The following is a 13543-nucleotide window of genomic DNA, read 5'->3' on the forward strand; positions in this document are numbered from 1 at the left end:
TAGTGCTGCTTCTAATGGTTTTTTTCACCTTACGTTTTTATATTATCTTAACTCTTGGTCATCACAGTCTTTCTATAAAGAGAAGGTAACTTCCACAAAGCACTGTATGATTCAACCTTAGTTTCTGGAAGCTTGTTTTCAGTTGTTCTGTCAAGTGTGGGATTGATTGAACTTCTTAGCATTTGTATGTATGCTAATTTTGCTGAAAAGAAATGTTTACTATTTTATAGTCTTATACGTGTGTTTTTATTTTCTCACTTTTTAGGAGCATTGAATTTCAGTTCTGATGCTGCTGATTCCATTCCAGGAGAAAGACAAGCTACAGATGTAAACTGGGTAAATAAAGATAGGAAAGACTCTAACAGTAATCAGAAAAAAAGTAATTTACCATTTCCTAGTCTGTCTTCTGAAAGAGGTACAGATTATGAAAGCACTTCCACAAAGCATCATGGCTTTTGTAATCCAGAAAATCAGTATGGGAATTCTGAAGACTTCCACCAATATTTTGGTACCAGTAAAAGTTTGAAGAATCGCAACTTACAAAGCCAGAGATGGCACAGGTCAAGAAACGACAGCGCATGTACTAGAAGTAAGATAAGGCAAAACACTGCTGATGCTGCTGCAGGTCCAGGAATTTCCGATGCTGTAATAGTACCTGGGAGAAGAGCACCTGCTAGAGGATACAATGACTTTTTCTCCTCAGAGAGTGATAGGGAGGTACCGAATGCAGATAGCAGAGGAGCGAAGCCAAAGAGAACACATCTGATGCATGCATCTGGAAGAGGTTTCAGGGAGAAGGGAAAGCAAGTACATGACCGGGAAAAGAGAGTAAGCTCTAAACAGAAAGAGCTGTTTGAAAATGTTCCATCTTTGGATTTGACTCAGTCTGACTCTTCAGAATCATCTGTTGGAAAGGCATTCTGTGATGCCCCAGTTGGTAGTGGGGATGAGCAGAAAGGCTACAATTATGTCAACAAAAGATATCCCCGGAAGCCTGTGTGGAATAAACCGCCGGCAGAAAAGGAATCTCAGAAAAGACATGATTCTCATCGTAGTAAAAATACAAAAGTAAGTAAGAAGACTTCTCTTACATATACTCCAAAAGATAAAAATGAAAGGAAGAAAGAGATCTCTGTCCACAAAAATGATGAAAACTTGACCAGTGAAATCAGGCATCAATTGTCTGATTCTGTCAGGTGTAATGGAAGAAAGTTCTTGCTAAAGGGGGATCAGGCACCTGCACTTCATTTCAGCTGGACTCAGTACTGGAAAAAGCAAAGTGATGTACCAAAAAACAAAGAAACTCATACAGGTAAGCTTTTCAGACTGCTCTGTACTCTTATTTTAAAGATGATCTTGAATAATTTAAACTGCCTTCATGTTTGACCAGCTGAAGAGACTTATTACTTCACATTGGATTGGAGTCAGTTTCAGGGGGTAGAATTAAATATATGGCTTCTGAGTGGGGAGGTGTTCTGGAAGTTTACTAGGGAACAACAGATATTATTTGAAGTTTTTTTTATTTTACTACCGAACTGCCAGTGAGGGCCTGGTCAGGCACCATGTTAAAACATGTATGTTGCAGGAGTGGGGAGTCAAATTCTGACCATTCCTGAAGCTGGTTTTTGCAGAATAGGTTATTTCATGTTCTACGTAGAAGTAGGAAAACCCCAGATAAAGGAACTATTCTACTTCTCACCGGATTTTTTGCCTTTTTTTTTTTTCCCCCCAGTGGTAGTATCTAAAGGTAATTGGACATAGAGAAAGTCTCTGGATACTAATTTTGGAAGTTGAGAATAGAAATGTGTGGTGTTGACAGTGTAAAGTAGACCCACAGGATTTGACTCATACCATTAGGGACTTAAAACATTAAATGGAAATCAGCTGAATCTCTTCAATGCTAACTTCCCTTGTATTGGCACCATCTCAAAATGGTACATTTTTACACTTATTAAGATATTTTAAAATTCTGTCAGCATAGATCAAATAACATTTCTAAGGTGCATTTGGTAGCCTTACCCTGATGAGAGAGGTAATCTGGCAGAACTGAAGTTATGTAGTGTCTTTGGTACGGTTGCACATCTGACTGTGTTTTCAGGCTGGTTTGTCTTTCATGTGGAGTTCTTGCTTTGTTTTCAAAGTACTTTTTCATGTTGTTTCATATGACTCAAAAGGCTCTGTACTTTCACTATTTCCACTCGTGAAGCAGTCAATTTGAGGGACTTATTTCCAATATCCAGGTACTTCACTGTAAATATTTGGTGTGTGGTCTTCTAGGAATACTTGAAAACGGGAATTAAATTCAATTTGTCCAAAATGTTTGTAGTTAAGAGCTTTAAGCTATTTGGTTTAAACTTTATGTGAAGATAAATTTGCAGTATAAAGTGGCGAGTTAAATCTCAAACTTCTGCCAAGCTGAAAACTATTAAGTAATTTGGAAGATTGGAATGATTGCTACTCATCAACAGGAATTATTGTTGTCATTTTAATGGGAACCTCATACTTCCTTTTCCTGCTCTGAAACTGGAGAAATGCATACCAAGTATCAAACTAGAATCTTCCAGGGATAAACTAGTACCTTTCTTAAAGCTGCACAGGAAAAATACGTTCTGTTATAATTCAAATGATATGTTGGAATTTCATTTGAATTTTTTTTCTCGGGTAGCTGATGTTTTGTGCACAAGTAATATATTTTATTTACAGGGTCGCTGATTGAACAGCTGACCACAGAGAAGTATGAGTGCATGGTATGCTGTGAGGTGGTCCGAATAGTAGCCCCAGTGTGGAGCTGTCAGAATTGTTACCATGTCTTCCACCTGAATTGCATTAAGAAGTGGGCACGATCACCAGCTTCACAAGCTGAAGGTTGGTATTCTCTCTTGCATTCTCACTCAAATATATATATACCAAAGTTCATGTGTTTCTTATGTTGGAGAATTACTTATAAATGTTGTCTAGTGTAACCAGTGAGCTGTAAACAAAGCAAGTTTAAAATACATTTTTCCCCAGGGTTCTTTAAACATTTTGTATAATCCTCCTAACTGTTTTGATTCTTTCTAGTATTCTAGCTAAAACTAGTTTCCAGGTTTGGATACAGAAGTATAAAATCACTCAATGAAACCAGTGAACCAAGTCCCAAAGCTCTGTGGCTGTGTTTTTACACACCAAGAGATATCTTGTCTTCTCTCATCTGTGCTTGGCTGAGCAGTCAAGCAGAAGCAGCACTTCAGGCATCACTTGTCTGCCTTTCCTCAACCACTTCTTAGTTCTGTCCTCAGATGCAGTACTCCTGAAATCTGTCACCGATGCCATGCAGTGAAATGAAATTCAGAGAAGACGGAAAGTTTCTCTCTTTGTCATTAGCTTAAACTATTTCAGATTCTTTTGTGTTATACCACTTTTTGAAACTCTCATGCCACTACATACTGCCCTTTGTATGCTTTGGTGTAAGATAAGGCTGAATTGCTGTGTTCCATTGTGTGATGTAGACACACTCTGAAGACTGCAATGTTAATCTTGAAGTAGGGTTGTTTTTTTCTGTACTTTGCTTGTTTAACATTTACTGTTCTTCAAATGTCTTTCTGTCTCTCTGGGCAGACTGAGGAAATATAGTCTGTCAGCTAGTCCCAAAATGTTTGAGATAAGTTCTTACAGACTGTATATCACTTGCAGAAAGGATTGGTTGCAAAGTTCTTGGATTTCTGAAGATGCATAGACAGACTTCTGGGTAGGGCTGGCTGTGCTTAATACTGACAGTAGAAAGGAAGTCACAAATACCAGCACAAGATTTGAAACATAAGGCATTGGAATGTTACAGAAGGGAACAGATTTTTGGGTAAGACTGAAATCCTAAGCCAAACTAAAGAGTGACTGCTGAGAACCTTTATCTCCTAGCTGGTTTTGTCATTTTTTTGGAGCTGGTTTATCTCCCTGGAACAGCTTATTGTGTGATCAAAAGGGTATCTGCTTGTGTAAGGGAGGTTTTGCTTATCTGTCAAGACAGTGACCTTAGATGCTTGAATTCTGACAGAGTTTCAAATAGCCATATCTTTTGGCCATTTGCTTTTTCTGTAAGAATTTGTGGACTAAATGTGTTACTGTATGCTATGTATAAGAACTTGAGCTAATAATTAATTGAAATTAAAGGTGATGGCCTCAGTAGAACTGATTCTGAGTTAGATAATAGTTGGACTTGATGATTTTCCAACTGTAATGATTCTGTGAAATCCTGAATACTTGCATGAGGTAGATAACATCCTTGGTGGAGTATCTTCTTACATAGTTCCATCTTCCAGATCAATAGTAATGTCGTCAGTTATGAGGAAAAGCCAGGTGCAGATCCCTCAGGACAAGGCACAGCACTCAGCAAGTGAAAGCTTTGGCTTTCATTGAAGTGTAGCAATTACCATGGTGGTAGCCCCAGGACACTAATGATTATAAAATGGGGATCCAATGCAATGGAACCCTGCTCAGGAGTGAAGCTCAAAGGGATGGATAATAAAACTTGTGCTGATTAAAATATTGTATGTATGCAATATCCTGTTTTGCTTATTAGCAAACTTGTTGATGTAATGCAAGTGATGTCTGAATTTTGAGATCTGTAGCTGGCTGTCAGGTTGGCACCCATGCAAAGGTGGGTGCAGGTGAGTGGGGGAAGTGAGCTATCCTGGGTTACCATGTCTATGAGATAAAACTTGCTTAGGACTCTATATATTCAGGTGGGAAGAAGCAAAGACCTGTCCTAGGTTACCATAACAAAGTCGTCTTGTACTCTACAACATCTCTCTCCTCAGGGACTCTTTCAGATGTGTTTTACTGAAGGTGTCTTCCCTTTGCCTTCTCTTGTCTTGATGGTCATCTGAAAAATGACTTTTAGTTGGACTAAGCCTGGTGAAAGACTCTCCTGATTACCTGTGGGGAGTCACAGGGTATTGCTCTATTCTTGGCTTGCTTACATTAGACTTTTGGTTGACATCCAACACTCACCATCTCTACAGTGTCAGACAGTCAGTGGCACTTGAAACTAGAGATTGCATTTTCATTGTGTATTAAAGATGTCCTGGTCAGGAGGAAGAGAAGGACCTCTGCTAGGCATCACTTTGCCATCGTGTGGAAAGATTCCTTTCTATAAGGAATAACAGAACTTTCTCCTTAGGAAGCATTTTTACTAATGTTTTGAATTACATCTTGAAGGAATGTGACCTTTAGATGTTGCACACCAAAAGTCAGTCTGACGAAGTTACCTGCATTGCATACAACATGTTTTTACTTTGTTACATTTATAAAGGGGCAATTTCTGTCTCTTGCCCCTTTTTTCCTTCTACTTCTTTTAAAAACTGATGCTTCAATGGTGTTTTACTTGTGGCAGTACATTGATGGAACAGAAGTTTAAGCAATTTACTCTCTTCTTTGCAGAGAAGGTAGTTTTCCTGTTATTTTTATCTTGGCTGGAAGGATTTGAGATATTTGAGTTACTGCAACTGTCTTTTTATTCTGCTTCTCCTGCCCTCCCCTTCCAGATGAGCCAGTGTTCTGTACCAGTCAATACTGGCCTCAAAGATGGCTTCTGAGTTTCAGTGGTCAGAATATGAATCCACTTTCCTTTTTTTCTTCTCCCCCACCCCCCTTTTTTTTTTCCTCCTTAAGCCACTTGGATATTACACAAATGTTGGCACTTTTTTGTTACTGTACAAAAGCTTTTGATTGTGTCTAGCTGAGAAGTCAAAGCAATAATTTATTCTGATGCAGATTATCTCATTGGAGAACTGCATAAGACTGTTTAGAAATGGTAATGTGGAACTGTCAGTGTTGATTCTAGTATATTCTACTACAGTTGAAGTGATTTGAAATCTTCTGTTTGAAGTTGGTTTTTTATGTACCTAACATTGTATATGTGTTGAAAATTCAAAAAAAACCTCTGGAAATGTAGCCTTTTAGCATTCACTCTTTATTCCAGCAGATGTTTGAATCCTTTCTTATGTAATTGCCTGTGACTCATATAGGCAAGCATGTAAAGACGAAAGTTCCTTGTTTGAAACTGCATGTAACGATCCTTAGCCTCTATATCTAATTTCCACCTCTTTCTAGTCAAGATTCTTTTGAGCCCCTTGATCCTTTAGGATCCTGGATATTGAGGAGATTGCTCACTGTGCCTTTATGACAGCAGGTAAGCAACAGGAAGGGGCAGGGTTCTGGGCATGCTACCACAGATAAAGATTTTTGTGGCTGAAAGCGCTACAAATAGGGATGTTTGTAATGTAAAACTGTATGAGAGGAGGAGAATTGGTAAAAAATTACATGAAAGCAATCTTTTTATCCCAGAAGGAAGGAGGTGATAGAAAATACTAAGACAGTGTCTAGTAAATGAGAGAAATGTGTTGATTTTCCTTAGACAACTGTCCTTTTGGTGTCTTTGGTTGGAATTCTGCCTACTTCGCTCCTATTAGTGAGAAGATTAATGAGAGTGGAATGTTCCTTCTGTAGAGTCATCCTCATTCTCACTTTCTTCAGTAATCAGGATTTGTAAGGAGTGGCTACCAGACCACTTTACAAATGTGGATGTGTCATCGTTTTGGGCTGGACCAGCCACTAAATCCTGGACAGATGCTCTCTATTAACCCCTCTCTCCTCCTCAGAAAGGAAAAGAGAATAAGGGAGAGAGACTTTACGGGTTGGAAAATATAACTAACAGGTTTAAGAAAACAATAATACTAATACTACAGGATAATAATGTAAATAGGAAAATAATGAAATATATACAGATATGTACAAATATATACAAAACCAATATAAAATCCTCCCCTCACCTTCCCCCAATTACAATTACATCACCAGAGGCTCTGCGGAGCAGGGCACTGGAAAAGTCCCAGACCGAACTCAGCAGCAGGTGGGAGCAGGATGCAGGAACACATGGATCAGGATCAGAGGCAGATGAACTAACAGGGTTCTGCTCAGACTTCAGCCATTGCAGGATCAAGACAGATGGAAGGGTCTGAGATGGAAGGGCTCCTAGATGGAAAAAAGGTCGAGACCCTCATGATCCCTCTGCTTTATACCGAGTATGACGTATATGGGATGAAATACCTCGTTAGTCAGCTCTGGGTCCACTTCCCCCTCGTAGACGCAGACACGGCACCCATAGTGAGACAATTGGCCTTGACATTATCAGTTTTAGCAACACATACTGGAAAAAACACACTGCTCGTTTCAGCAAGTTCAGCCACTTAAAAGAGACTGAGCTGAAAAGTAAGATCACTAAATAGAGAATTAGTTCTATTTAGCTCAAACCAGGACAGGATGTCAGGAGTCACCCTGCTGTCATTCTGTCTGACCGTAGTTGTATCTGAATCCAGGAAGAAACCTTTTATTTCTTGTATTTTTGGAGGAAAGCAACTGTGCATGTTCCTTGTGGGTGAATATTGTTATGTCTTAGAGGAGCAAAGGATAATCAGTGAGTAATAATAAAATATATTTTGAAAGTCTGTTTTGCTTGGTAAAAGTTCCTACTTTACAAGGACCTTCACTGTACTCGAGAGAAATTGTTGCTTGTAGAGGACTAGGAATCCTGGTCTGGGAGAGATATTGATAGGAGAGGCCTTCTGCTGGCCTCCTGAGGCTTTGATAGGCTTACCTTCACACCTTTTGAAAAACATAACTTCTTTAATTATTGTTCCATGTGATGTTGTTAATGTAATAGTTATGTATACTGTACAAAGTAATCTTGTAGGGAATCCCTTAGGGTTTAGTATGCTGGCTTTGGGAGGAGCCGCCTAAGTGCTTACAGCTTTGTCAGCAGATACCCCTTTCAGTCCCCTGCTGCCAGTTTTTACCTGTAGCTTTTGACGCTACTCTCTGAGGTGCTTCAGTTTGTAGCAGTAAAATAAAAGAAACAATCTTGGTCAGGAAATAGAGGCTGGTCTTGAGCATGAATACAGGAATGTACTCCTTGTGCCACTGTCCTGCAGCTGCTCAGCCTATAAGTACACAGCTCTGTAACAGTGTTGGTTGCACAATGGTATGAGCCGGGATAATGAAGGGTATGAATAGGCACAGAGCATTGAAAATAATAGACGTGTTTTAGAATTGCATTTCAAGACTGTGAAGGCACTCTAAAATCTGGGTCACTTCCAGTTTGTGAAAATCATTCCTGTGGTGCATTATGACGGTTAACGTAAGAAGTCTGGATTCCGCATCTGGAATATTGCGTCCAGTTCTGGGCCCCTCAGTTCAGGAAGGACAGGGAACTGCTGGAGAGAGTCCAGTGTAGGGCTACAAAGATGATTAAGGGAGTGGAGCATCTCCCTTATGAGGAGCAGCTGAGGGAGCTGGGTCTCTTTAGTTTGCAGAAGAGGAGACTGAGGGGAGACCTCGTTAATGTTTATAAATATTTAAAGGGTGAGTGTCACGAGGATGGAGCCAGGCTCTTCTCGGTGACAAACAATGATAAGACAAGGGGTAACGGATACAAACTGGAACACAGGAGGTTCCACTTAAATTTGAGAAGAAACTTCTTCTCAGTGCGGGTGACAGAGTACTGGCCCAGGCTGCCCAGAGAGGTTGTGGAGTCTCCTTCTCTGGAGACATTCAAAACCCACCTGGACGCCTTCCTGTGTGACCTCATCTAGGTGTTCCTGCTCTGGCAGGGGGGTTGGACTGGATGATCTTTTGAGGTCCCTTCCAATCCCTAACGTTCTGTGATTCTGTGTCTGTGTGAAGTCTCCAATCCAATTGATAGCAAACCTTGGTGTGCCTGTCATTGCAGTGCAGTTGTCTTGTCACACATAGGGTGACCTTTTTGCAATCCCTCCTGCATTCATAATGTGAAAATATCATAAGTCTTGGTCAGATTTCATAATAACAAAGAACAGTTCTAAAATCACAGCTTTGATTTGCCAGCACTGAAATAATTGATTGAGAGACAGTAATAGCTAATATGTTTATATATATATTAATTTCTATATCTATATTTATAGATAAATATAAAAATGTATCTCCTTCCTGCCCCTCTGTGTTCATTAGTGCTCTCACACTGGTATTCTTCATAGACAGATATGTATTTTGGGAAACATCTTCATGAATGTTGCTTTCCTTACAGTGAAGTTCTTCCTTTGCTGCTAAACAACACTCTCCTGAAATGCAGAGACAGGAAAACTACTACTTAATAAAATACCAACTGGAAGAATAATGTCCTAGTCAATAGCTAGGTGTTGTTACCTTTAAATTAATAGAAGTAGATTATTCTAGTATATATATATAGCACTAATTTATTCTGGACATGAAGCAATACTAAACTGGACTAGATGATCTTTTGAGGTTCCTTCCAACTCCTAATATTCTGTGATTCTGTGATATTCTACAAAACACGTAAACTTATAACATGAGCGGATAATGAAAAGGAAAATAGAAGCGGTGCTTAAGACCGTAAGCAATTACATTTTTCTCATCAGTTTCCCTTGCTTTTTTTCCTCACATCTTTAGGTACGATGAAGACCATCTATATTCTAGTAGAATGTCTTATAACAGGATACATGTTAATGGAAAAATTGGAATTTTAATATTTGTTCTTGCCTCTATATAAAGTTGGAGCCTGATCGAATGAAGTACCAGTGCTGTGTTTATCTTGATATAGTATAGAATGCATTTTTATTAACCTACTTTCTCACCACTTCTGAGTAAATGGAAAAACTTCATTTGGTTGCAGCTGTGGTAATAAATAAGGCAAGAGCACGTACTGTGTTTGCAAATTAGCTCCTTCAAGTAATTTTTATCTCTGATTTTTTTTTTTATCCACAGATGGTAACAGTGGTTGGAGATGCCCAGCTTGTCAGAATGCTTCTATGCAAGTTCCTAAAACTTACACTTGTTTCTGTGGTGAGTTTCTTGCTTGCTTTTGCAAAGAAAAACAATTTTGTAATTCTGAGTTTATTTTTTTCAAGTTCTGATATCGTTGCTTGTTTGCCTACACCCCTGAAATTTAACATTGTTTAAAACTTTATTGACACTGCAAGGTGGCTGCATAGAGAATCACACATGTTGCTTAAAACACTTTTTTTCAAATGAAATATTAAATGATAAGTGAAAAATATTTTCATATCACTATGTAAAAATAGTGATTTTTATAGAATAATGATAGAATTGGGCTGCTATCCTACAAGCTGTCCTTCAGTAGAACTGAAATAAACTGCATGTGTTATGTCTGTCTTTGTGGCAAGATACACAAAAATAATACACAGCTCAAGCATACTGCTATCTAAACTCCTAAACCGATTCAGCAGTTTTGCCATGGCGTTAAATGTGTTTTTGTCTTTGTTGTGGTTTAGGTAAGGTGCACAATCCTGAATGGAATAGAAATGAAATCCCACATAGCTGTGGGGAGCTCTGTGGAAAGAAGAGACAGTGTTTGGACTGTCCGCATCTTTGTAACATGTAAGTAAATGTTTGTCATATGAATATTGAAATGATCTAGAGAAAATTTCTGAAGACTGTATTTGGGTATTTTTTGACTGTAGGATATGCTTAGGGGTGTTTAGTTGATAGCACAACTGAAGCCTGGAAGAAATGGAGGCTATGGAGGCTACTCTAAAGTGAGTTCATATGAGAGAATGAACAGGAGGTCAGGAACAATAGTTGTAGCAACATTTCCATCATATTTTAGGAACTGAACCAGCTGCCTGACTTGGTTTCATGAACTTTCATTGAAGTAGAGAAATAATAGAGTAATAATAGTAATTTTTACAGAATGATAGGAGTTGGAAGAGACCTCAAAAAATCATCCAGTCCGACGCCCTTGCCAGAGCAGGATTGCGTAGAGTAGATCACACAGGAACATGTCCAGGTGGGTTTTGAATGTCTCCAGAGAAGGAGACTCCACAACCTCTCTGGGCAGCCTGGTCCAGTGCTCTGGCACCCTCACAGTGAAACTTTCTCTGCTCCAGCTTGCTCCCATTGCCCCTTGTCCTGTCATTGGGCATCACTGAGAAGAGCCTGGCTCCTTCCTCCTGACGCTCGCCCTTTACTAATTTATAAACATTAATGAGGTCACCCCTCAGTCTCCTTCTCCATGCTAAAATTTTAATTTAATTAATCTTTTCCAAGCTAATTCATTTTAATTTAATTTTAAACATGTACCCAGTGGTCCACCACCAATTTTAGGTGCTGTGTTTCCTGTCATAGTGTTTGTATATCTTAATATAAGAGCAGTGGTACTTGATTAAACTCTGGGACCACTTACTTTTAGCCTTTGTTTTTTCAGCTTTTCTTTGGCTTGTAAAATGTTGAGGATAAAAGGACATTATATTTATTTATTTGTTGAGACCCACTGGATAGTGGAACCAGAATCCCTCATGGAGATCTTAATCAGTTTATGCAACTCGGATTGGTTTTGCAAACATTTATTAGTATAATTCAGTGAAGAGAAGCAAAGAAGAGCAATTTGATTTTCAGTTTGGGATGTTTTCCTTTAGAACTTTTTTTTTTTTGCAGTGTGGTAGTATTATATTGACAAGGTAAATAGCATTAGGCTAGGCTTTTCAATGTATAAATATGCTTGCTAGTCAGAAAAATAAGTTGTTCCTAGTGTATCTAGCTACATTTTGCATGTATGGAAGTTGGTCTGTAATGCCTATTCATATTTCTGTTTTGAGAAATTTTTAGTAGTTGGAAGCAATTGTTTCTGCTCTTGGTACACAATCAAAGCCTTCAGTCATACCAACAAATAGGTTGTCATCTTAGCTTTTCCCAAGACTTACTAAAACTTAGAACTTTACTCCAAACTTCTTATCTAAGCTATTTCAGCATTTTGTTGAATGAAAGTGTATTTCTTTACTCTTCAATATATCTTTCCCACACACAAAAATAATAGATTTATTTTCAGACTGTCGTTTCAGTGCTATAGCTGTTTTCTTAATTCATCATCACACTAGATCCTCTTTGCTGTGGTTTGCAGGGTAAAACTGCAGCACAGGTCAGTTTTCAGACTACGCTTGCTGTAGCTGATACCTTGGCTCAGCAGATCACTGATTCTCTTGGAGGCAAGCAGCTGTCCTCTGTCTCAGGAGGGGCATGTGTCTGTGGAGGCCTGTTTTGCCCAGTTAGAAATAAGTAGACTCCTTAACTACTTTGTGAACTCCCTGGCTGTAATTTGCTACCCAACAAACTTTCCTATAGTGCTTGGAAGAAACAGCTGCTGTTTTCCTTTTCTTTCCTGTGCCAGTCTACAGCAAATGCTCAGTCTCTGGCTTTCTTTTCTGGGAAGACTTCTGAACAGTGATGGTAATATTGTGCCTACTGCAAGCTATGAATATGTAGTCCCTGGTAGTCTGATCTGCATCAAGAGCTGTGTGAATTGGTACCTTCTAAAGTCCCAGTTCACTACCAGTTTAGGTTATAGCACATGAGTAAAACCATGCTGAGATCATCCAGTCCTCGAGGTGAGGAAACAGCAAGGGTACAGATCAAGATAATGGGTGTTTCTGGCATTCTCTGACTTGAGATAGTGGTCTGGAGAGGAGTGCATTTTCAGCATCAATGTTACTGAGTTTTGGGTGTTCCTCAGTGTAAGTTGGACACTTCTTCCTCCTGGGTGGGAATCTTAGGTATTTATGAGGACATGCTCTGCTTCAGTCTGCTGTATCAAAAAGCAAGCAGAAATGTGATGCTCTTTTGCTGTGTTAGGAAGTGGAATAGTTAGAAGAGTGGAACTTTATCATCTTAATGCATCTTTGACACACTCTCTTACAAGCTCCTCCCACTAGATAAAATCAACTGATCTACAAGTTTGGATTATGGTCAGCATCTGGGCAAGATTTTTCCTCAAGAGACTACTCAAAGGTGGGCTTGTTGGCATCAGGGCTGGGAGCCTGTTGCTTAGCTCTGCTTCAATTTAGATGATCTCAGAACCTTTTTTTGCAATAACTTGTTTCTTTGGATTTTGGTTTTGCTGCATGCTTTCTTCCCCTGCTCCCACAGGTTCCCATAAAGTCAGTCCTGGCCAATGATAATTGCTCCATATGAGAGCTGCTGCATTTGCAAAGAAAGGGAACTGGGGGCTGGCTAAAAAAGAGTGCAGACAAGTTCTTTAATTTCACAAACCTGGGCTTGTCTGTGCCAAGCCAGGGGTCTTGTATACAGACAGGGACCACCTAAAGTTTCTTGAAGTAGGAGGTGAGGTCTAGTAATCAATCAAAGGACCGGCATTGGTGACACTCACAGGAACCTGCAATTGATGGTAGGAAAGAAAACTGTGGCGGACTTGCCGCCCCTCCCGCATCTTACCTTGCAGGAAGAAGAGCAACAACTCATGTTAGAAATGCTGAGTCCAAAGATAGAGCCACCTACTCAGAAGAAAAAATTAATAGGGGAGTTTTTGTCTTTGATATATTTCTTTCTTCAGTGATTTTTAATAGATTAATGGTTTGGACACGTGATGTTTATTTTGAGTGTTACCAGTGATGAACACAGTTGAGCTGATGTGTGTCTGCTGGCGAAATACAAGCTATGAAGTGTGTTAGTAGCGCTGTTACTGTTGATTTGACAGCAGCAGGAA

The 13543-nt window shown here is 39.3% G+C and overlaps 1 protein-coding gene across 1 annotated transcript in view; it reads left to right on the top strand.

Annotated features, from left to right (window-relative positions):
* Nucleotides 1–265: 265 nt before the first annotated feature.
* NFX1 (nuclear transcription factor, X-box binding 1) overlaps nucleotides 266–13543 on the top strand; it is a gene marked incomplete at its 5' end in the record, with an annotated part of 38708 nt that continues 25430 nt past the window's right edge. The window contains 4 exons of the mRNA XM_010188467.1: nucleotides 266–1312; nucleotides 2704–2865; nucleotides 9793–9870; nucleotides 10320–10425. Coding sequence (XP_010186769.1) covers nucleotides 266–1312; nucleotides 2704–2865; nucleotides 9793–9870; nucleotides 10320–10425 — 1393 coding nt within the window. The remainder of the gene's footprint in view (nucleotides 1313–2703; nucleotides 2866–9792; nucleotides 9871–10319; nucleotides 10426–13543) is intronic.

This window comes from Mesitornis unicolor, unplaced genomic scaffold (genome assembly GCF_000695765.1).
Source record: "Mesitornis unicolor isolate BGI_N332 unplaced genomic scaffold, ASM69576v1 scaffold11360, whole genome shotgun sequence".
NCBI classification, from domain to species: Eukaryota; Metazoa; Chordata; class Aves; order Mesitornithiformes; family Mesitornithidae; genus Mesitornis; species Mesitornis unicolor.